Source organism: Pseudonaja textilis, chromosome 16, assembly GCF_049901715.1.
Source record: "Pseudonaja textilis isolate UNSWEBS1 chromosome 16, rPseTex1.2, whole genome shotgun sequence".
In the NCBI taxonomy this organism is placed as follows: Eukaryota; Metazoa; Chordata; class Lepidosauria; order Squamata; family Elapidae; genus Pseudonaja; species Pseudonaja textilis.
Genome location: NC_142005.1, coordinates 10,676,845 through 10,699,075, shown reverse-complemented (window position 1 = coordinate 10,699,075; position 22,231 = coordinate 10,676,845). Strand labels below are relative to the sequence as shown.

At 58.9% G+C, this 22,231-nt stretch overlaps 2 protein-coding genes across 2 annotated transcripts in view; both read right to left on the bottom strand.

The window, feature by feature from the left end:
- KIRREL1 (kirre like nephrin family adhesion molecule 1) overlaps positions 1 to 11,822 on the bottom strand; it is a 30,130-nt gene extending 18,308 nt beyond the window's left edge. Inside the window, exon 1 of the mRNA XM_026720163.2 lies at positions 11,649 to 11,822. Coding sequence (XP_026575948.1) covers positions 11,649 to 11,709 — 61 coding nt within the window. The 5' untranslated portion in view covers positions 11,710 to 11,822. The remainder of the gene's footprint in view (positions 1 to 11,648) is intronic.
- A 3,243-nt stretch (positions 11,823 to 15,065) lies between these two features.
- On the bottom strand, positions 15,066 to 18,696 carry LOC113449178 (SLAM family member 6-like). The gene is made up of 4 exons (XM_026720189.2): positions 18,383 to 18,696; positions 17,352 to 17,678; positions 16,426 to 16,692; positions 15,066 to 15,626 (listed from the first exon to the last, which is right to left on the bottom strand). The coding sequence occupies exons 1-4, from the start codon at positions 18,426 to 18,428 to the stop codon at positions 15,550 to 15,552; spliced, it is 717 nt and encodes a 238-aa protein (XP_026575974.1). The 5' UTR covers positions 18,429 to 18,696; the 3' UTR covers positions 15,066 to 15,549.
- Positions 18,697 to 22,231: the final 3,535 nt, after the last annotated feature.

The window sequence follows — 22,231 nt, the reverse complement described above, 5'->3', positions numbered from 1 at the left end:
CTCCTTGGGGCCAGGAAAATAACGGGAGGGAGGCCAAAGCGAGGCAGGAGCAGAGGTGGGATTCAGCAGGTTCTGACCAGTTTTGGAGAACCAGTAGCGGAAATGTTGAGTAGCCCGGAATACCACCTCGGACTGGCCCTCCCCACAACTATTCTCTGCCTCCCATTGAGTCCCAGCTGATCAGCTGAGTCTCCTCTGGTTGCCCTGCACAGGAGAACGGAGCTGGAAAGCAGGTTAGTGGGGTGGGGAGGGAATGGGGATGTTACAGTATCTCCCCCTGCCACGCCAACCATGCCACGCCCACCGAACCAGCAGTACAAAATTTTGAATCCCACCTCTGGGCAGGAGGCATGTGGGAGAGGGGGCAGCGGGGCTTGGGGCGGGGGGGGTAGAGTCATCCAAGGGCACCTGAATCCTTCAGAGCAGCTGCCGGGACCACCCAGAGCCCCCCATGACCATTTCCCAGCCAGGGTGGGTGCAACTGAAGCCCCCCAGGAGTCGGCAGAGGCAAAGGAGGCCCGGCCTTCCCTCGTTCGGCCCGCTTGGCCGGTTACAGGAGCTGCCGTAACGTCTCCCCTTCGGAGGGAAGCAGCTTCACACATTCATTTGCTTCTGGAGGCCTCGCTGGGTCCCCCCAATGCCCAGCTCCCCTGATTTACAGGCCAACAGCTTGGGAAGGAACAGGACGACAATGGAAGTGGATATTGCCTGTTTTTATGGTCGCCCAGAGATCCTGTCCCCTCCTCGGTTAGGCAACTCAAGGGCTCTTTCCGCACCTGAGTGTCTCTCCAAAGACAGAGGAAGCTGGACTGCAGGCCCAACCTCCCCCCCCCTCTCCTCCCCTTGCCAACCTATTCAGATGCTCAGAGTTAAACTGGCTTCCTGGGGAGCGGGGTGAATGCTGCCCTGGGGTAGCAGAGAGGGAGGGGAAACGTGCACATCAGCCCTCAGCCCAGGAACCAACACCAGAGACGGCGTCCTTGATCTGAGCAAGGAAGCGAGGCGTGTCTTGCCCCCCCTTGGCTTCAACCAGCCTGCCCCTCTCCTGGCATTTCCCAGCAGGGTTTCCTGCCTGAACCCCCCCCCCCTCTGCCCACATAGAGAAGGCCTCCCTCCCAGAGCAGGCAGGGGAGCTGGCAAGCAGGCACCGTGGTGGAGAAAAAACCCAGCCACCAGGGCAGTTCATTTCCCCAAGTTATTATTTCTCCTCCAGTCCCTCCACCTGCCTCAGTTTAGCCCTTGTTTTATTCCTGGCAACGGGGGAAACATAAACGCTGCTGCCATTGCTTTGCTGGAAATGTCCCGTTGTCCACCCTGGCCCGGCTGCTGGCACAAACTTCCCTCTGTTTTGGGGGGTTCGAAGGGAAAGCGGGTCAACTTGGGAGGAGGGGCCGAAGCCGGAGATGCCGACACAAGGCAGCTTTTGGGCCTGGAATGCCGGGAAGGCTGCAGAGGGCACAGGCAGGATGCAACGGAGACGTCCTCTTCCACCTCCAGGCAGAGGGAGCACCTGCTTCCACTATGGAACCTCCTCACCTGAACCCCAAGACCAGCAGCTGCCCTGAAAGCCACTTTTAAGGAGGGCTGCCAAGAGAGGGGCGGCCTGGCCATCCTCCCGCTCCAGCACAGCTCTTCCCCGTCCATCTTGGTTCCCGGCTGGAACCCCTGGAAGGGAGCAGGCAGGGCTGGCCGATCAGAGTCTGCCCGAAAAGGCTCCCCACTGTCCTGTCCCTTCCCCAGAATCAGACCTAGAGACGGTTTTGAGAAGATCCTTCAAGGCCACAATTCAGAGGGGAGGGGAGGCCCTGACCTCCAGGGTGGGGTGGGGGACTTTACGAGGGGGCATATTTGGGAATAAGAAGTAGCTGGAATGAAGTCCGTGTCCCCTGCATCCCCGTGGGCAGCCCAAGACCGGACTCTCAAAAGCATGATTAATACCTGTCGTATTAAAGTTAATATTTCATTAACCCACTCCATGCGCGTAAATGTTTAATATCCGCCTTTCTGTTGTCACAGCTTGTCTCACTCTTGAACGAATACAAAGCTTTTAAGAAGTGAGAACTGCGGCACTAGAACCCAGGGAAGTATTAGCCCTTGGTCGGTTCCATCCCTCAGGCCTCACTGGTGGACCATCCCGTGGAAAATAAGCCCTTAAGAGGAGGGGGGGTTGGTCAGCACCCCCCCCCCCGAGCCAAACGAAGCAGCTGTCTGGTTCACAAAGAGTCCCCCCCCCATTTGCCTTCAGAGTGGCAAAGGGGCAGATGGGCGCAGAGCAGGCTGCTCTGCTGCCTCTGCTGGGCATGGCGTCCTCCTGGGGGCAGCTGAGCACAGGGACAGCCAGCCCTGGGGAAGAGACATTCGGGGCTGCTGGTTCGCTTCGGAGGCTGCAGGGTGTGGGGCAGGATCAACGCAGTCACGGCTGCCACCCACCTAACTTTTTGTCTCTTTCCGGCTGCAGGCAGGGTGTGGCGGGGCCTCTCAGTGGTGGGAATGGCAGAGCTGGGCAGGAGTCTTTCTCTCCACCGCTCTGGGTGGGGCTCTGCCTGGTTGCCCAACAGCACTTCACACACACACACACACACACACACACACACACACACACACACAGAGTGTGGACAAAGCCCCAAGGCTGGCAGGAAGAAGAAGGGCAGGTTGGGGCCCCCAGGGGATTATGGGAACTGTAATTTCACATCCCTGGCTTCAATGTCCCTCGTCCACGTTTTGATGGGTGAAATTTGTTGGAGCAGCAGCCCCGGGATTGGGGGACTGAGGGGAGTCCCTCTTAGTTTGTCTGGTTTCTGCTAGGAATCTCCATCTCTGTGGTTGTCGGGAAAACTTAGGGCGCTTGTTTATTAGCTCAGGTTTAATTAATGTGTATCATATCCCTGTTAAGAACAATGGCTAATTAAGATCTCTTCCCTCTCCTCCTGAAAAAAGAGAGAAGAATCGGCGGCAGTCATTAAGGAAGAAGCTGGCAGCCGCCCATCAAGCTGCTTCGCGCCTGCCTCGCTCTAAAGACAGAAGCCTTAATGAGGGTCTTTTAGCAGTGGAATTATCCTTCCCAGCTCCAGCAGATGCGAGGGGAACTGGGCACTCCTTCCAGCCAGGCGGAGCAGATGTGGCATCGTGTCCCTTCCTCCCCCGCCTGATTGATAAGGCCTTTGGCTCTGCTAAGGGAAAGGCGGCGGGTGGAGAGGCCCATCGGACGGATGGCAGCCGTTGCCTTCTCAGCCCAGCCCAGCCCAGCCGAGGAGAAAACAAGCAGGAAAAAGCAAGGAGTGAAACCCAGTTCACCCCGGTCCTTCTGACTTCCCCCGTGCCTGACCAGCTTCTGCCCTGCACAGAACCTCTTCCAGCAAAAGGGCCCAATTTTCCCCCTCCGCAGGCGCTGCCACGCTCTCCTTGCGTGCTGCGGGCAGCGCTTCGCCCCAACCTTCTCCCTCTGCCCCTCTCAGCAGGCAGGGGAGCAGCTGAAGCCGCCCTTTGGGGCTGGCCGGGGAGGGGGCAGCATCCGAGAACCCCTCCACCCTTTGGCACCCCCCCTTCAGCTCTCAGCCTCTGATGGCTGCACCCCGAACCCCCTGTTCTGCCAACCTTCAGCTGCAACCTTGCCCCCCGTGGATAAGAAGGAATGCAAGGAGACCCTCCCCAGCATGCTTGGCCTTGAAGGGGCCCAACGCCACCTCAAGAGCTACTGGGGGTGGGCGCACAACTTGAAAGGGCTACTGCAAAACATTGCTTGGCAAATTTCCCTCCCCAGAGGGGGAGCCACAGCAGGCCCCTTCCCACCCCCCACCCCCGGCTACACGAGTCCCTGTATTTCTATGCACAAGGCTTTGAAAGGGGTGTGGAGTTTGGCCCGTATGGAACAAATTAACTCCCCACCCCCTCCAGTCGGGCTGGGTTGGCAATGCCCCCGCGATCTGCAGAGAGCATTCCAGTCAGAGATGGACCATGAACTCATCCCCACAACCATGGGAGCCCAAGAGCCCTGCCCTCTCCCTGCCTGGGGGCTCCAGAGAGTCCGGAAAGCCAGCTCCCTGGAGGAGGGGCTCCCTTCGGCCCGCAGCCGGAGAGATGCCCAGCTGGGAGAGGTCCAGGCAGTCCCCCACACCCTGGACCCCCTTATGGCAGTGGGGTGCCTGGAGCGGCCCAGAAAGGCCCCTCCGATCCACAGGAAGGGTCCGACCCGACACTCCTGCTTGCCAGCCCTGGGAGGGGACTTTGGGAGCAGAGCTGGGCCTTCCTCTCTCCCCGCCTGCCTCCACGCTGGCTCTTGTGGTTGCAACACTGCAGTGATTCCACAAGCCCGGAATTCGAAGCATTTCCTGCCAGGCGAGAGGAGGCAGGAGGAGCCGTGGGGGAGGGGAGGGAGCCTCTGGCCTTCCAGCAGCAGCCCAGCCCCCCTTTGCCTGGCTCCCTGCGCCAGAGGAGCTCCAGCTGAAGAACAGGAGGGGGGAGGCCCCCCCTGCATCCTCCGTGTCCCGGAGCCCCCCCCCCCGTCTCTTGGCGGGGGTGGGTGGGGGGCAGGGCGTGTCTTTGGCCACCAAATGGTTCCCGAAGGCCCAGAGGCCAGAAAGGAGGAGCCTGGCTCCACAGTGGCAAGACTCTGCTCAATTAACCGAAGGGCATCAGGGGGGCCAAGAGGGGCATCGCCAGCATCTGGTGGGGTGCAGAGGAATAAAAGACCCTGAGAAAAGGGGGGGGGTGTTAGTCCATCCACAAAGGGGGCCAGGCGGGACTCTGCAAGACGCTCTCGTGGGCTGGCCAGAATATAAGCCTCCCGGGGAAGCACAGAAAGCCAGAACCTGCCCCAGAGCTCCTCCTGGACTTGCCAGGGAGACGGAGACGCAGAGAGGATGGTGCAAGTACCCGCCGGAGAAAGGCTGCCCAAAGCCGCCTTTGCCACAGCCCCGCTTCTCCCTCCCAGTCCGGCCGTTCCCCTCCTTAGTCTCCAGGAAACTCTGTGTGCAAACACAGCTGCCAAGTGAGCCAACCAACAAGTTGGCACTGGCTGCCTTTGCCCGACGTTGTTGGTTGCTCACCTGGGCGAATTTTATGATGAGTCGAGGCAGGGGAGAGGGAACCCGCCCCCCAGCAGCAGAGCAAGAGCGCTTCCCCACCCCACCTTCTTGACTGAGAAAAGGGCCCAGAGAAGCAGCAGGCAAGAGTAGCTCAGCCTGCTTTTGGCCCCAGCCCAGCGGGAGGCAGGGAGCGTCCCGGCCCACTGTGCAGGAGAGGTACAGGGGTTTTTTGGAGGGGGATGCGGCTCCAGGCAGGTTGACACAAGGCCCCGCAGGGTCAGGTGGTAACTTGTGCATGGAACGAAGCAGCACCTTCATCCCGATGTCACAGGAGGAATTTGCAAAGCCTGACAGCCACAGCCAAGCAGTTAATCTGAGAACGAGGTGTTTTGGTTGGGGTGAAAAAGCCATTACCGTAGTATGGCGCCTTCCCCGTTTGTTTGTATAGCTGTCTTTACAGTTGGCTGCAGCCCAAGGAGGTCAACACTTGGCAAGGCTTCCCAGGGCCTGGACCTCTCCTGCCAGGCTGCCCAGGTCATGCCCTTCCTCCCTGGCATCTTGAAACTCCCCGCAGGCAGCCCCAAAGGCGGCTCCGATCGAGGAGGAGGAGGAGGAGGAAAGACCTCCCTCCCACGTCTTCCTCGGGCACTCTTTATGCCCCCTTGTCCCAGATGTGGCTTAGCGCTGCCCCTGCGGTCTCAGACCTCCATGTCTGCAAGCAAACCAGGCCTGCTTTTGTTACAAAGACAAAAGGTAATTTGTTTAAAACAAAAAACAAAACTTCCCAAAGTAACTTCTAGTTACTTGTAAATGATTCCTAAATAAAATTGACCAAGATTAGAAAAGGGCAAATTTGTCCCCAGACCCTGAAAGGGCAGATCCTTCTCTGGGTAAGCCAAGGCGGGGAGGGTTTCCCCTTCGCCAGCTGATTCAGTGGGGCTGCAAAGGGCCACGCCGGCTCCTCAGCAAGGGGGACGGTGGGAGAAGCCGGCGGGGTTACTTGACCCACCAGCTGGCCGGCCTCTGGTTTCCAAAGGACAAGCAGGGAGGGAGACATTTTCAGCTTCATCCTCCTCCTCCTCCTCATCATCACAAGAGTCACTTTTGCCTCAGCTCCTGGGGAGGAGGGAAGGGGCTGGCATTCAGGAGTAGCTCCCTTGATAAGGCTTCTCTTCCTTCATTATCTTTGAATGCGTTTTTTGTTCAACCCTTTTAAGCGTTGGGTTGTTGCCTCCAATCTCTCTCTCTCTCTCTCTCTCTCTCTCTCTCTCTCTCCACACACACACACACACACACACACACACACACACACACAGAGTCCCCATCTCCCTTTCTTTGGTGTTTCTATGGAAACACCTCCAGGCTTACAACTGTTCTCCAATTTTGCAATAAAAGTTGGATAGTGATATTTCAGCCGCCTCTTTTCTTTCCCGTCTCTTCTTCTTGCAGCTTCTCTCTGGCAAAACAATGGCCCTCCCCTCGCTCATCTCCCCCCCTCCCCCTGTGTACACAAACATACCCATCTGGATTCCCAGGAGACCCCAAATATTTCAGGCTTGGGGCCATCTTTAAGCCCCCTCCCAACAGGCAAGCACACTTGCAGAGACTTTCATTTGAGTAAAAACGGAAGGGAGGAAAACGGAAAAGCACAGAGGGGAGGACAGAGGGAGGGAGGGAGGGAGGGAGGACCTTCGGCAACCAAGGCTTGAGGGGCTCCCGGGCATGACGCCGCCCCTCAAGCGGCCCCCTCCCTGCTTTGCCCTTATTGTCAGGCAGCCCACCTGATTAACCTGCCTCATTTCAGGAGGAACCTCCGTTGGGCACCCCCCACCCCTGAAGCCTCCGATGATGATCGTCTTCCAGGGCTTTTTCCCCAGAGAATCCTGGGGACTGTAGTTTGAGGATGGTGCCAGGCACTCTGGGACACAGAAGGTCCCTCACAAGTCGAAACAAACTCCCAGAGGACTCTTGGAAACCCTTTGGGGAAAGAGTGACCGATCTTTTCCACAGCTGCCAAAATGCCCCCAGGAACTGGCCCCTCTATGGAGTGTTTTGCGGGGTCACTTTCAAAGCCCTTCCAGAAAGGGGGCCCCTGGTTAATCCAGGCCCCACTTCCCTGCCCAGGAGCATGGGGGGGCCGGGGGGGGGGGCAGCGGCATGCCCGGAGGAGGGGCCCAAGGTCGACTTCTTCTGCTCCCTGCAGCCCCCTTCCTCTCCCCCCTCCCCCAGCTACTCAGAGCCAGAGGTTAGGAAGATGAGCTGGGAGGGGGGGGGGCTCAAGGGACTCTAATTATCCTCTAAGTGTGAACGCCAGAGTGATTAATTAAGAGATAATAAAAAGAAAAGCAGGCTGGAGAGGAAATAACGGCTGCTTTGATGATAAAACCTGAGCTAAGCCAAGCAATTAGGGGAATCTTTAGGAAGAGTTAGCTCTAATCCCCTGGTAGCCACTGCCAGGGAAGGAACCAGCAGGAGGGAGGGAGGGAGGGAGGGCCAGAGCTCCTCCAAGAAGGCACCCCGGCCCCAGCAGCAAAGGGTCCTCCCTCCCCTGGTTGCTTGTTCCACAGAGGTAGACTGCTCCTGCTTGTGGAACCTTGACCTTGGCCCCTCCCAGAGCCAAGGGAGAGTCTCAGCAGGAAAAGGACTGGCCTGGATGCCAGGGAGGGGAGGCAGCCAAGGGGCATTGCGGGGGGGCTTTGGGAGCCATCACCCCAAAGGTTGCCTTCGAGACAGGCTTGCAGAGTCTTCCACAAGGAGCGGGCACTGGGCCTGCTTGGTGCCTCACAAGGTCTCACTGCCACGGGTGCTTCCCTTCTTCCCAGCCTCTGACTCTTGGGAGGAGGCCGCCTCCAGCGGTTGCCCCCCCAATGACCCCCAAGGGCCATGGTCTCCCCTCCATTTCAGAGAAAAATGTCTGGATCTAAATGTCTCTCCCCAGATTCCTCACCTCTGGAGCGAAGCAGAGCCAGTGATGCCCTTTGGGAAGGACCCCTCTCTGCCCCCCACCACCACCACTCTGGCGACCAGGTGGGGATTTAAAGCTCTTGGCTCAGCATCGACCCCCCCCCCATTTCCTTAAGTGGCCTTTAGAACAGGAAAGGCCGGGGAGGGGGGGGGATCAGCTCCCTCCCCCACAGAAGCTGCGGGTGGGGGGCTCTGCTGCAAGGAGAGGAGGACCAGCTGCGTGCAGAGAGCGCCAGCTGTCCTGCCTCGCAGGGCAGCCTGCCGGGCTCTGCAAAGGCTGGGAAGGGCATGAGGCTGGCAGAGGGCAGCCGTCAGGTGGGCCCTGGGGTGGGCTGGCCAGGCCTTCTGCTGAGCTGGGCTGCTGGGGACGGCCACAAGGGCCAGAGCCCAGGAAGGAGGGGGCCCCCTTCTGCCTCCTGTTGCTGCAGCTCTGCTGCTCAGAGGGTGCTGGGTAGGTGGGGAAGCAGCACTTTCCTTCCCGCTGCCATTCTCCTCGCTTCCCATCATCCCCAGCCTGGAGAAGCCAAGAAGATGCTGTAGCCTAGAACTGGGCCTGGATCTAGCACAGCTCAGCCCCTTTTCCTATTCCCAGAAACTACGATAGACTGCCCCTGTGGCTGGAGGCTTTGCCCAGCTTTTCCCTTCCCTGGAGACCTGCCGTTGTTCCTGAGGGCCGGAGCTGCTAAGAGCGGAAGGTGCCCAGTTAGGTCATCCCACCCGGCCTCCCTCGGTGGGAAACCAGACGCCTCAGTGGGGAGCCCCCCAGGCGGGACTGGGAGGCAAGAGAGACCGAGGGGCTGGAAGTGCCGTGCTCGGCCAGCCACCTGGGCCGGACAACAAGGCCCATGAATCCCAGCCAGAGTGGCCCATGGCGGCGGCAGCTTCTCCGGCTCCCTCCCCCGTTTCCTCCCCTGACAAAGAGCCTTTCAGATTCGCCCCTTCTGCCTCTTGAAGAGGGGATGACAAATCATCCACGGGCAGAATGGCTCTGAAAATGAAGGAATATTTCAATTTGTGACATGCCATCATGGAAAGACCCCTGCCGGATGATTGAAAGAGGGCGGAGGGGAAGACAAATGACTTTCATTTAGATAAAATACAGAAAATTATTTTGTGAAAAATGAGGAGCGATGGAGCTCGGCCAGTGGCAGCCCAGCAAGCCCCCCATTCCCGAAGACGTGGATGTCGGCTTGCCCCCCCTTCTAATTAAGTGCCTGCGTGTCCTTTGAGTGGGGGAGGGGGAGCCCAAGGGGCTTCAGCTTCTCTTCCCTCGCTCCCTTCCCCAGCCTGGGCCTTTGCAGACATGCTGACTACAAGCCCCATTACCCTCAGCCAAAGCTCTGGTCCCAGCAAAAGTCTGCAGGTCTGGAATGCCCAAAGAAAATCCATGGGGGGCGGGGAGTGTCCGAGCCCCCTTCACAGGCCCTGTTTCTCATTAGCCCCTTAATAGCCTGGGGAGGCCTTGTCCCATAAAGCCCCCTATATCCCTATGCATCTCCAAGGAGGGCCTGCCCCTCCCCCCCCAGGAATGCTGCCCTCTGGGGCCCCCTCCCCCCTTCCAAAGGTCTGTTTCCTCCCAATCCCATCAGAAGCCCTCCTCCCTCCTGCCTGGATTGATGGAAGGGGGCCCTGAGGGGAGGGGCTGCCCCATCTATGCTCTCCCACTCCAGAGCCTGCCCCCCGCCCCCATGGGGCCAAGAGGGCAGTCAGCTTCTGTCACCCACATCAACAGTTTAATCCCTCCCCTCCATGCCTCCCCCATCCCTGGACAGAAGGTGTTGTTCCTAAGGGCTGAGTTAGGCCATCCCACCCCGTCTCCCCTGGTGGGAAACCAGGCGCCTCAATGGGGAGCCTCCCAAGGGGGAGGGGGTGGCGAGAGGCAAGAGAGGGTGTTTTTGAGGTGAATTCCTAAAAAGAGATACACAATTGGGGAAGATGGAGATATACGCACCCACCCACAAGCTTGGAAAACACCCAGGCACCTTCCTCCGCCATCTCTCGCGGTAGAGTGCGTCTGAATGTGGGGGGTCCACTGAAGAGGCCTTGCTCTCAGGCCGGGCTCAGGCCGGGCTTCTGGCCTTGCCTCCTTGCCCCATCCCTGGCAGAGAAAGATTTTTTTCCAAGTCCCCAGCCCACTCCCGAGGCACCAGGTTGGGCCTTTGGCCTGACCCACCTCCAGATGCTTTCAAGCTTTTTCTTCATGGAAACCCTTTGTACAAGTCTCTAGTCCTCATGGCTCCCCCACCCCCGCCCCCCAAATCAGAATTCCATGAAATCATTCAAGGAAGATTCTTTTTCTCTGCTACCTACATTTCTGTGCAAGATCCCACAAATGCTGAAAAATGCACTGGAAGCTGCCCCCCCCCAGCTGCCTGAAGGAGCCCAGTTGTGACTGAGATGCAAGCCAGTTAAACACACACACACACACACACACACACCATTTTATAACTATTAGTAACGCTAGCTGTTTATGGCATAGGAGATGGGAAAGGAGAATGACGTCAGTCTTCACCCCCCCTCCTCAACCCTCCCCAGCACAGCCACCTCGCTCGGATTCTGCCTGGCCCCCGCCTCCTCCGGGAGCCCCGCCCCCACAAACGCCGGAGACCGGGCTCCCCCCTCCAGGGCCGTCCCGGGGCGGGCGCCATATGCAAACCAAGGATGCCACGGGCGCGAGGGCCAGCCGGTCCCTCTTGGGAGCTCCGGCTCCAGCAGCATCGCAGGGCCCGGCCCCGTCTGTAGAGAGAGGAGCCCGCGCAGCGCGAGCCCACCGGGCCCCCCTCCCAAACATAGTCGCCATCCGCCGAGCGGCCCACCGGCACGCGCCCCAATCCGGGCGCCAAGGACGGGCGGACGCCCGCCGGCGCTTGGCAGAAGACTCCCCCGACCCCGCCTGCCCCGGGGACTCTTCCTGAACGCCGCCTCTGGTTGGTCCGGAGGTGGGGGACGTTCCCCGCCCAATCCTGGAGCGCTCCTGCATCCCCCGCCCGTCTTAATTTCAACTCCAGGCGGGACGTCGAAAGGAAGCGAGGCGAGGCCGCCCGAGGAGGAGTGAGCGGGCAGAGAGCCGCTTTTCCATTTCAGCTCGCGCTCGCTCCTTGCTAGGAGCCGCCCCTTCCTTCGCCCCCGACCCGGCTCCTACCGAGGCGCCGCTCCTTCCCCCCGACGACGTAGCCGATGGGCTCGCGGTCCAAGCGCGAACAACTTTTGACGCCCCCTTCCGCGCGGAGGACAGGGCAGCGAGGCCATCGCGCGTCGCCCGCCTCCGAAGCACAGGGCTCGGCTGAAGGGCTGCGGAGGAGGGAACGAGGGGGGCTCCGGCTTCTGGCCACTGCTGGCGGGGACCCGACCCGCGCCGACGCCGTTCCTTCAAAGACAGCCTGGCGGCGGGTTTGGGGCGGGCGCGGCTGCTCCAGCGGAGCTCGGCCCGGCCCGGCCCAACTCCGCAGCGGGCTGTTGCACACCAGTCGGCCACGCCGGAGGTGGCCGCCTCTCTGTCCCACGCCGCGAAGCCTCCTCCAGCGAGCGAGCCATCCCTGCCCGGCCCGAGAGGCGAATCGGAGATCCGGGGAGGCGCCGGGACAGTACGCCTTCTCGTGGCGGGTCAGGCGGGGGACCCTCCGGGCGGCGAGCAGGGGCGGCCGTCGGGGTGCCGCTTACCTTGCGCGAAGGCGTCCTCGACTCCCGAGAAGACGCACAAGAAGACCAGCAACGGCAGCATCGCTCCCGGCGCGGCGGGGCTGGGTTCAGCACTCGCCCGCCCGCTCGGGGCCTCCTGCTACCCCGCGCGCCCAGCGCCGTCTTCGCCGCTGCTCCTTCCAGCGAAGGGGAGGAGAGGGAGGAGAAAGGAGGCGGGAGAGGAACCTCTGGGGTGGCGGGCGGGGGAGAGGGAGGAGGAGGAGGAGGAGGCGGGCAGGGGGAAGGAGCGAGGAAGGGACCGTCGCCGGGGAGCGAGCGCGCGCCGGATTGGCCCAGCCGGGCGCAGGGAGGTCCGGAGACGGGGAATGCCGCTGCGCCGCCAGCCACGCTGCCCGCGCGCCCTGAGCGATGGGGATGGGAGTCCGGCGCTGCCCAGCGCCCAGGCCGGAACTGGCGGCCAGGCGAGGGGGACGCTCTCGCCGAGACTCCGGCTTTCCCCAGCTTGGCCAGGGGCGCCGGGGCCGAAGGGTCTCCCCTTGCGAGGATGGCGGGTTGGGGGAGGGCAGATGGACGGCAACCTCACGTTTCTACCACAAGGTCCCCGCGGGCCCGACCGCCGCTTACCTCCCGGCGGGGCTGCACAGAGGCAAAAGCCGCAGCTTCCCGGGAGAGGCTCCTCTCGCGCTGCCGCTGTCTTCGGCTCCCCCATCCTGCGCCCGCTGACCTCCCTCTCCCACCTCGCACCTGGTAGGATAGCAGGATGTTTCTGAACATGCGTAGAGTGCCTCTCCCTCGGCCCGGACCAGCCCGGGCTTGCGTGGCTGATCTGCGACCCATCGTTTCGGCCGCGGCTGATCTTCGGAAGCCTAACGGGATGGGATGACGAGCCGGCGGATGATGAGACGGGGAACCCCCGACATCCGGAGGTCGGACCTGTGTCAATGCCGGGGGGTTTCGAGCGGCCCGAGCCGAGCCTTCCGTCCTACGGGCGTAGAAGGTCGTTCGCAGAGACCCATCCACAGGAACTACCGCCGGGGGCTTCCTGGTGGAGTGGTCGGAGCCCGACCCTTCGGCCCTAACCGGAGAAGCGGGGTCTGGGACTGGGAAGGTTGATGGGCTCTCCGAGCTAACGTGGGGGGGAGCAGGCCGAGGGTCTGGACACCCCCGCCCCAACTCGCTTTGTGGCCGCCTAGGAGGCTCCGGCAGGACACAGCGTCTCCCAGGAGGAGGTCAGCTGCGGGCTCTGTCCGGCGCTCCTCCCTCCTGGCCTTCGAAGTCAGAGCCGGCCTCGTCCCCGGCGGGGCTGCAAAGGGCTCCCCTCTGCCCCCTTGGCCAGCCCCCGGAATCGGGAGGCCTCTCAAGCTGGCCTCGCCCCCGGCAATTCAGGGGCCTCCGGGGCGACACAGCACCCTCTCCTCCCCACAGCATTGAGCGAGAGGTGGGGAAGCGACAAGGAGGAGCGTAACTTCCCTGCCCCCCCCCCCCCGCCTTCCCCTTTGGACACACCGGCCGGGATCCGTGCGAAAACTTCCGCCTTCTTTCGCTCCCTCCGAAGTTGGAAAGCGCTTTTCTGAAGCTCCCTGGCGCCCTCCGGTGGTGACAAGCCCTCAAAGGACGGCTCTCCCTGGCGGGGCGGGAGCGCCCCCGGGCTCCAGAAAAGTTAGGCTTGGCGTGCCCGCTTGAAGGTAGCTCCTTCAAAGGCTAGAGGTACCAAAAGGGAAACTGAGGCGTCACGCCCCACCCAGCCTCAGCACTGGCATATGCTAGAGGCAGCCTCTCGCCGTAATGAACGTTTGAATGAATGAATGAATGAATGAACGGTTCCATTCACAGTCTCTCTGGGCCTGAGTGCCCCTCTGCCATGCGCAGCTCCTCGGTCGTGGGCAGAGGCTGCTTCCCAAAAGATGGGCTGCCCTTTCAAGGGCGCCGGGTTTCTCTGGAACCTCCTGCGGCTGGTGTTTGATTCCCCACCACCACCCCCAGCTGGCTTTTTCAGGGGGGGAGGGTCTACTGGCAGCCACCCCCCCCCCCTTTGCTCCCCCTCTTCTCCCCATCCATTCCCAGGCACTGGGGGCGGACAGCAAAGGACCCTCGAGGAGAAGGAGCGCCCAGAAGGGGGCACTGGAAGCCTGGCCTGATCCACCAGCCGCCCACTTGAGTAATATTCCCAAGAGGGCATTTAGACAGAAGCCCGAGTGAGTTATTTAGTGAGAACATTAAGACGGCACAGGATTACTTATTTATGGGAACTTCTTGGCAGATCTGTCACTCAATAATTTATACCACTCAGCATTTAGCAGGGTCGCCAGTAAATAATTCAATTATTATAAACTAAGGGATGCTTTATGATATCTTGAATTACAGCTTCCCCTCTGATTCAGGACCATAAATATGAGGAGCGGCGACCGCCTGCCCTGTGCCCTCACTGGGCTCCTCACAGTGCTCTTGCCTGGCGGATGGGAAAGGCTGGCATTGGCCCCTCTGCTGGCGCTCGCATGGCATCTCCTGGGCACCATGGCCTCACGCAGAATGCAAGCGCAGACCAGCCAAGGAGCCCTACTTGCTTCAGGCAGAGATGGAATCACTGGGTGGCCCCAGAAAGATCTGCTGCCGAAGGGCTTCAGCCGAGGTCAATCGTGGCCGTATTTCAGAGCTGGGCACTGTCTCCAGGGCAGCCCATTGCCCCCAGAAATGATGAGGTTGGGGAACCTTCCCCCCCCCCCCACGCACCCCGACACATGCAGGCCGGCTGGGGAGGGCTGTTCCTGCCACCGGCTGCAGCTCCAGGCACCAAGGGCAAATGCCCAGAGGCCTCTCGGTCCCCCCAGTTTTGCGCTTTGAGTGGGCTTCTCCTGAGAAGTCGCCCTTCCTGCACCCCTTGGGAGAGGGAGCCCAAGGGGGTTCCCTGCCTGGCAGGGCTGCTCACTCCAGGACAGACAGTGCAGCCAAACAGCAGGCAGCCCAGACCCGGGGCCAGCAAGCAGAGGGGCTGGGTTGCAGCTGGGGCAGTTGGGAAGAAACGCTCCCTGGTCTCACACCCTCCTCCTTCTCCTCCTCTGAGGAGGGTCGGCTCTATTGGCGGGGGAAGCCAAGGCTAGAGCCGGCCAATCAGTTTCCTGGGTAGCACGAGGCCAGCCAACGGTGGCTTGGAAAAGAAACCAAGGCAACACCTGCGGGGCTTAGCTCCAGGTAGGAGCCCAGTTTCTCTGAGTCCCGGGTTCAGCTTCTGCTAAGCCAGTGGCAAGTCAGCGCCTGCCCCATCTAGCAGTTCCCAGTGGGGCAGAGTTGGAGTAGCCATCAAGGGCTGTCCTTTGGGAGGCAGCCAGGCGAGCTCAAGCCCAGGGGTCCTTCCTGCCTCCTCCACCAGGACTGACCCTCCTCTTCTCTGCTTCTCCTTCCACAGGACCCCCCACCCCCCAGAGGACCACACAGAAAGGCTTCACCTCATCTTTTAATGGGTAACATCAGGCAAAGGGCCCCTCCCGAAGCACTTAGACACAACCGATGCTCATCTGGAAACAGGGAGAAAAGCGGCTTTTCAATCAACGGACAGGTTGCTCCTCCGGCCTTAAGAACTGGCGCTACAGGGACCCCCTGTGCCAGCATGTGGGGGCCCGAGGGTGGGCTGGCGTGGAGATGCCTCGAGGGGTGTCGAGGCCCATGAAACAAGCAAAGGGGCTGAAGCTGATTAAACATGGCTTAGAAGAGCTGCGGATTCCCTGGAATAAAAGAAGCCATTATAAAATTCTCTGATTCTAGCCTTTCTCAAGGAAAGAAGAGTCCCCTCTGGAGCGTTGCTTGACTTGGTCTACCCGGAAGGGCTGGTGCCACGATAAGCTTTCGTCAGGCCCTTTCGGCTGCCCCCATTTAAGCGGCTGGGGGCCAGCCGGCCGGGGAAGCAGCCGCCCAGGGTCTTCTTGGGTCACAGCAGCAGCAGAGCAGCAGCCAGGGTGGGCACCAGGAGTCCTCTGACCAGGAGAGAGCCCAGCGCCCAGGGTCCTAAGGCAGGAGAGGGGAAGGGAAGGGAAGGGAAGGGGGGGTCATTAATACTTTGGCAGCCCATCCAAAGGAAGCCAAAGTCATGGGGGGGGGGGAATGGAGGCTGATCTGAGCCATGGAAATCGGGTGAGGGGAGCCAGAAGAGGGGGCTACCTGAGGGGGGGGGGGTTCTGCCACTGAATTGGGCAACCAACTCCATAGCCTGGTGGCAAAAGAGCTGAGAGCCACACAAATCCCTGGATCTTTGCATTAATCTGAAAAGACGGACTAACTTCACCCACCCTCCTCCAGCACTGGCCAGGCAGAGTCGGGCATCTCCATCCCCTGGGTGGACAGGAAAGCCCGGCCGGCCGGATTGGTAGCAGATTTCAAGTTGACCTGGTCTTTGTTTCGCTTGGGAGATAGGGCAGGGCAGCCTGGAGTCAACTGCCCCACCTAGTTGAATTCGGCCCCCAAAATAAGGATCGGCAGAAGTGCCAAGACTTTGCCAGGGGACCCGTTCAGTGGCGCTTGCCGACTGGAAGATTTGGGCTCCTCCCCAAAACAAGGACTGAGGGCTGAATTTTTATCCCAGCCTCAAGCAGGCAGGCATTTCTAATGGCCGAGGGAGGGGACCTGCAGCAGGGGGCAGGAATGCTGGTGCCAATTTGTTGGTGCCAAGAAGGAGGGGCACCTGCACTTCAGGCAGACATTGGTGCTGCGAGTCTGCCTTCAGGGGGTGTGCGGAAAAGTCCTTGCCAGCTGCAAGTGGCTTGGCTCAGCCACGGGGGAGGCGTCTTGGGCAGGTTCTGCCTTTTACCTGGACTTGCAGTGTTGGGAATACAGGAGTGCTGGAGGACGAGGCTGAAGGACATCTGGGCGGTAGAGGTCTGGGCCATGCAGGTGTAGGCCTTCCTCTGGTTGCGGTGCACCAGCTGAGTGAGCCAGGACGCCTGGCTCAGGGTGGTGCCGGCCTCGGTGTCCTTCCAGGTGTAGGTCACTCTCTGACCATGCCCCATCCCTGCCTCACAGTCCAGATAAATGTAGCAGGAATCATTCCCCAAGGAGGAGACCCTTTTGGTGATGTCTGGCAGGAGAGACAGGAGGGGTGCAATTCAGAAGGAGCAGGAGAGAAGACCTAGGATTCTGAAGCAGGAAGGGACCCTTGAGGCCATCCAGCCTAACCCCTGGACCTTTCCAGGGAAGCAGAATCTTCCTTCCCTCGAACGCAGAATAGTTTTCTAGCTGTGCAGCAAAATTAATCAGCTTTTGGAACAGGCTACACCACAACTTTTGCCTGTCTTGCACAAACTTACAATATGTGACTGAGGAACTGAAAGTTCTACGGAGGAAAAAAAATGAGCAGCGAAACTGCTGCTCAAAGCACTAAGCTAATGGGGCGAGGATTCGGCCAGAGAGGTCTGAAAATCAGACCAACCGAGGCTTGTCTTTTAAGAACATCCCCTAGCTCAGCCGAAAGTAGGGTGACACCCCCACCGCCGCCCAGACTCATATCAACGTTTCATGCATTAACAGTCAAGAAATGGGCAAACAAGGAGAAATGTGGAACTCAAAGGGACTTGATTTCCTGGAGATCAGTTTGTCCCTTACGCCAAGTCATGCCTTCTCCAACTTTCCAATACCTACAAAACCCTCTCCACTTCCTCCTCTTCCTCAGGGCAGCCTGAGCGGAGGGACCGTCTGCATGCGACTGCTACTTATCTGCCATGCAAGGAGATTCCTTACTGAATACGGCCACCCGAAAGCTGCTGAGCAGTTCTGGTGTGGGAGTGCTGAAGCTGGTGGAGATTTCGTAGGTGGTCCCGTCGCCCAAGCTGAGGTTGGCAATTCTGAAGGCCATCTGGTCTTCCTGGAAGGCCACCCGGTTGGCGTAGTCAATGTCTAGAATCGTGATCACTTTGGACTCCATCCAGATGGCGATGGCTTGTTTTCTCAAGGAGTCCCTCAGGAGGAGGTTGGTGAGCTTCTGGCCCTTGGGAAGGGTCACCGGCAGTGTGACGGCATCCCCCACACGAACCGACTTCAAGGCGGCCTCAGGTGAGGAGGCTGCTCCTGGGACACAGGGGAGAGAGGAGCACGTTCTGACGCCCCCCACCCACCCAGGAAAGCCTCCTTGGAGACCCGGGGGGGGGGCGGGACAGGACAGGACCAGCCACCCAGGAGACCCACTGATGTCCTTCTGGTGGGGGGACAATTTGCAGAAATAAATGCTCCCCTAACAGCTGTGAAACACCAGCCAGTTCCTTCTCTCCCAACTCCTTACGCCAGTTCCTTCAAGCCTACACCGGCTCTCCCACTCCCCAGCTGTGCTCAGGGCCCCCCTCCCAAATACTCCATTACACTTTCCATTCTGCTACTGTCCAGGAAACAACGCTTTCTGCGGCTCAGCGCCACAAACTGCCGCGCCTTGGTCCCCTTCCATTTCCCTGGACTTCGGTGGAAGCTGCCAGTGTGGCCCCCAAGGGAGGTTGGGCTTTCCTGCTGTTCAGAGACCCACCCAGAGGGGCACCATGCCCGTCTGTGTCCAGGTGAAGAAGCCGAAGGAGGAGACCATTCCTCAGGAGACACCCCCCCCCCCCAGGTTGGATCCCTCCACTTAGCTGCCTTGCTGAGCAAAAAGCAAAGCCAATTCAATCTGGGAGGCTCCAAAGAAGAGCACCTCTGAGCATGGAAAAGTGCCCTTGGAGGAAGAACATCGGTTGCCCCAGCCATTCCCAGCAGAAGAGGCCCCTCTCAGAGCCCTTCCTGTGGCTCACCTGCGGAGCAGAACAGTAGGATTGCCAGGAGGAGGTGGGAGTCCATGTCGGCCCTCCGGAGACAAACGAGCAAAGTGAGTCACAAGGAAACGGGCGTCTCCTCTTCCCTCCCCCCCCAGAAGGAACTCCCTTGTTCCTGGGGGTGGTCTGGAGAGCAAGTCACATGCCTCAGCTCTGTTGAGTGAGAAGGGGAGGAAGCTTCGGCGGGAGGAGAAGCCCCCACTACTCAGCAAAGTTCAGGGGAACAGGCCCTTGGCAGGTGGCGAAACGCAGCCGCAGCTCAAAACGTGCCTCCGTCCGGGGCCCTGGGGCTCAGAATGCGGGGAGGGCCTTGGCTCCATTATCACTGCTGCTGCTGCTGGAGCTTCTTCCGTTTTGGGGGGTGGATGCTTTTTATTGTTTTTTATAATTGCTTTAAATGCTTTATAATTTTAGAATTGTAAGTAGTCCAGAATTTTTTTGGGGGGGAGGGGTATTGCAATAGAATAGATCAATAGATAAAACTCCTGGCCTCAATTCCACCGTATAAATTTAACAAACAATTTATAGGTCCAACTGGAGGGCTCAAAACCTCCCCAGAACCAAGACTTCTGGAAAAAATATGCAGTTGGTGCAACTTGTGGTTTCCAGCTTAACTCCTACAAACCCTGACCAGAGCCAGCTGCACGCTTTCCAAGTTCAACATGGCGCAACCATGTTCTCCAGGACAGAAGACGAGATGTCTTTCTTGAGTAAACATCTAGGTAAAACAATGGCTCCTCCAAGTGTTGCCTTGTCTGGCTGGTATTTCAGGCTCTGGTTGGCAGAGCGTCTTCGTGGAGGGGAGGGGGCAGCCTCACCCAGGCCCTTTCCGAGCCAAGAGGGGCTTCCTGGGGCCCAATGGGCGCCAACCTTCCTTCCTGTCCATCGCTGGGGGCCTCTGCCTTTGCCTTCTACGGACCTTGGGTGCTATCTGAGTCCCTGCTTTGCTAGGGCGTCGCCGCTTGCTATGCTGTCTTGCTGACTTGCTATACATCTGCTGTTAACTGCAATTTTATGACTTGGGGGTGGGGTTGTCTGTCCAGAACCGAGCAAACTGAGTAGTGTCGGAAACTGATCATAAATAAGGCCGCGGGGGACGTGGACAAAAGGATGCCGTCCGGAGCCTTGGGCCGAGAGACACCGGCACTGGCCCAGCAACCTGCCCAAACCGAGGGTCCTGGCAGCGGAGAGGACTTCAGAAGCTGCCGAAGCCCAGGGAAGCAGAGCGCGTTGGGGACCGAAGCCCCGGAGGAGGCTCGTCTTCCTCCCTCCGAGTTGAAGCGCGAAGCGCGAAGCGCAACGCTCCGCAGCTACTGCGTTCATTCGGGCCGACTGCGGCTGCACCGGGCTCGGGGCTCGGGGCTGGGCGGGCAGGCGGACCGGAGCAGTCCACCGAGTCGAAAAAGGACGCCCTCCGGTGGCGGCGAAGCCTTGTCCAGATTGCAAAGGGGGCGCCTCTGGGCGGAGTAAATTCTCCACCGCTTCTGGAGAGAAGGCGCCGAGACCAAAGCGGGGGAGCTCAAGGGAAGCCGAAGGGGGCCCTCTACTCTAGGAAGCGCCTTGGGTGGGTCACTAGCTGGGAGACCCATCGGTCGCGCCCCGCCTGGCCCCGATCCCTCCTCTTGGCCGGGAACGACGCTCGCGTGGGAGGAAGGACCCCCGATTCTAGCTGGAAGGCGGTGGGACCGTTTGGGGTCTGGAAAGAGCCGAGCGAGACACGTTCGCTGCGTTTCTCCAAATCCCGCTGTTTCTGGGCCGTTGTGGGACGCTTCCCCGCTGGAAAAACGCGGAGCGATGCAAGGCGGGATTGCTCTCCAGTCCGCCCCACTGCCCACATGTTGGGGTTGCACCCGAGGACTTCCGTTGAAGAGGCCACCGTGCGGTAATCCTCACTCTCTATTAAAGCAAGGTCTCCGAGACATTCGAAAATCTGACTTTTAAACTTGTCTTTATTTAGTGATTTTGTTCTAAACAGAAAAAAAAAACCAGCTCCCTTTCACCCGCCAATAAAATTGGACTTTTAGTGCAAAAAGTCTTCTTCAGTGGATAAAAACCTTCATATTTATGAAGTACAGTACATAATTAATAGGCACAAAATAAACTTTTTAAAAAATGGAAACCAGATTAACATGCAGTTTGAACTCAGTCATCAAAACACCCGTCCTTATTGCAGGGGTGTCTTGTGTGTTGTGTGCAATAACTCTCAGAGACTCTGGTTGATTCAGCCACACAAAGCTGAGAGTCTGGTAGTATAAAAGGGCCGGAGAAATGACCACCAGTCACAGGTTATGGCCAGCTTGGACTCTGCCCAGGAAACCTTTCCTTTGCCCCTTGCTTATTTGCTTCCCACCCCTCTCAGGAAAGTTTGCAACCCATCTGGGTGTGTTTGTGGACGGCTGGCCTGAGACAGGCAGGGCATCAGCTGGGCGGCCACCCCGGATGCTTCTTCCTCCCTCTGAGCAGCTGGGAGGGACTCTGGTGCGGAAACTTGAAGCTGGCCTGGCTCCTCAGGGCCATGAATGCGCAATGGAGAGGTGTATTGCACCACCCTAGTTCTTGCATTGAGCCACCCTAGTTCTTGTTCCTGTTAGAAAGTTCTCTTTTCGTTTTCCCGTCTGCGTGCCTGAACCCCCAACTCTCTGGAAGAAACAGTGGGAACCCCTCCTCTATTCCGTGCAGCATCTTTGTTTCCAAAAACAAACAAACAAACGTGTTCTTTCTTTATTCGAGGCCTGCAAATTTGGTGGGGCCAACCTCACCCGAGGAGGCCCTTTCCTCCTATGGGGAGGAGGACACCTGACCCTTTCTAGCCCTGGGTTTAGAAAGGAAGAAGAATTAACCTCCTGCCCCCTCTTCGTGTCTCCCAAAACTTTAAGGCCTGATCTCCATTAGACCCAGATGGATTTGAATGGCAAGTACTGATCCAGCTGGTCTCTCCAAATCTCCAGGCCTGCATTCGCCTGGCGTTTGCCTACGGATGCCATGGGGCTTGGAGGAAAACAGACCGAATGATGATTCTGTGAAATTCAGGGAGAGGAGTCGCAATTCATTTTCTAGCCAAAATTCACATGCAAGCCAGGAATGAGGATTTTAGGTCAAAGCATTTCAAGCTATCTATGAAGTGCTATCTGTTAGGTATATGTCCAGGCTGCAAACTTAAAAAAGGAAAAGAAAAAACAAAGGGAAGGAAGGAAGGAAGGAAGTCTCAGGAACTGCTAATTTTGTGTTAAAATTTTAAAGCTGTGGGAGAAAGGGATGAGGACTGCAGTGCAATCTCTGATGAACTTCCTTTTTGGTGCTGACAGCATTGTGTCTGCTCTTTAACTCGTTTTTGACAAAGTGCAACATCACTCCTTCACTCCTTTCTTCTTTGCTTTCTGTTTTTTTTTTTACAAGTACCAACATATAGATCATTTATATAAATAAACATATATAAATATCATAGTAGACATTTATGTCCCACGAGGAAGCTACGTTCTCCCTCTTTCTTGATGTGCAAAACACCAGTTTGGACTCTTCTGTTCCCATCAGAAACCATCCAGGCCAGGCCAGCTTGACTCCTGCGCAGAACAGCAGGGTTGAGCCCCCCTGGCCCACCACCCAATTGATCCCACTGTCAGTGGCTGCTGCAGACCAGAGGTTTTCACGCCTCGCCTCGCTCCTCCAGCGCCAAGACCCTTGGAAGACCTCAACAGGCTCAACTGGAGAGGCAGGCGGGTGGGCGGGCTCTCCTGGGGGGTGGGGGTGGGGGCAAAATTTCAGGGCGACCTTGACTGAAGTGGGCATCCATCTGCAGGCAGCGTGTGCCCAAAGTGACTCCTTCTCTCC

Coding starts and splice junctions, on each gene's coding strand:
- LOC113449178 (XM_026720189.2), bottom strand. CDS start 18,428: ATGGACTCCCACCTCCTCCTGGCAATCCTACTGTTCTGCTCCGCAG. Junction 16,693..17,351: donor CTTTCGGGTGGCCGTATTCA/GTAAGGAATCTC, acceptor CTCTCCTGCCAG/ACATCACCAAAAGGGTCTCC. Junction 15,627..16,425: donor TCCCAACACTGCAAGTCCAG/GTAAAAGGCAGA, acceptor CTCCTGCCTTAG/GACCCTGGGCGCTGGGCTCT.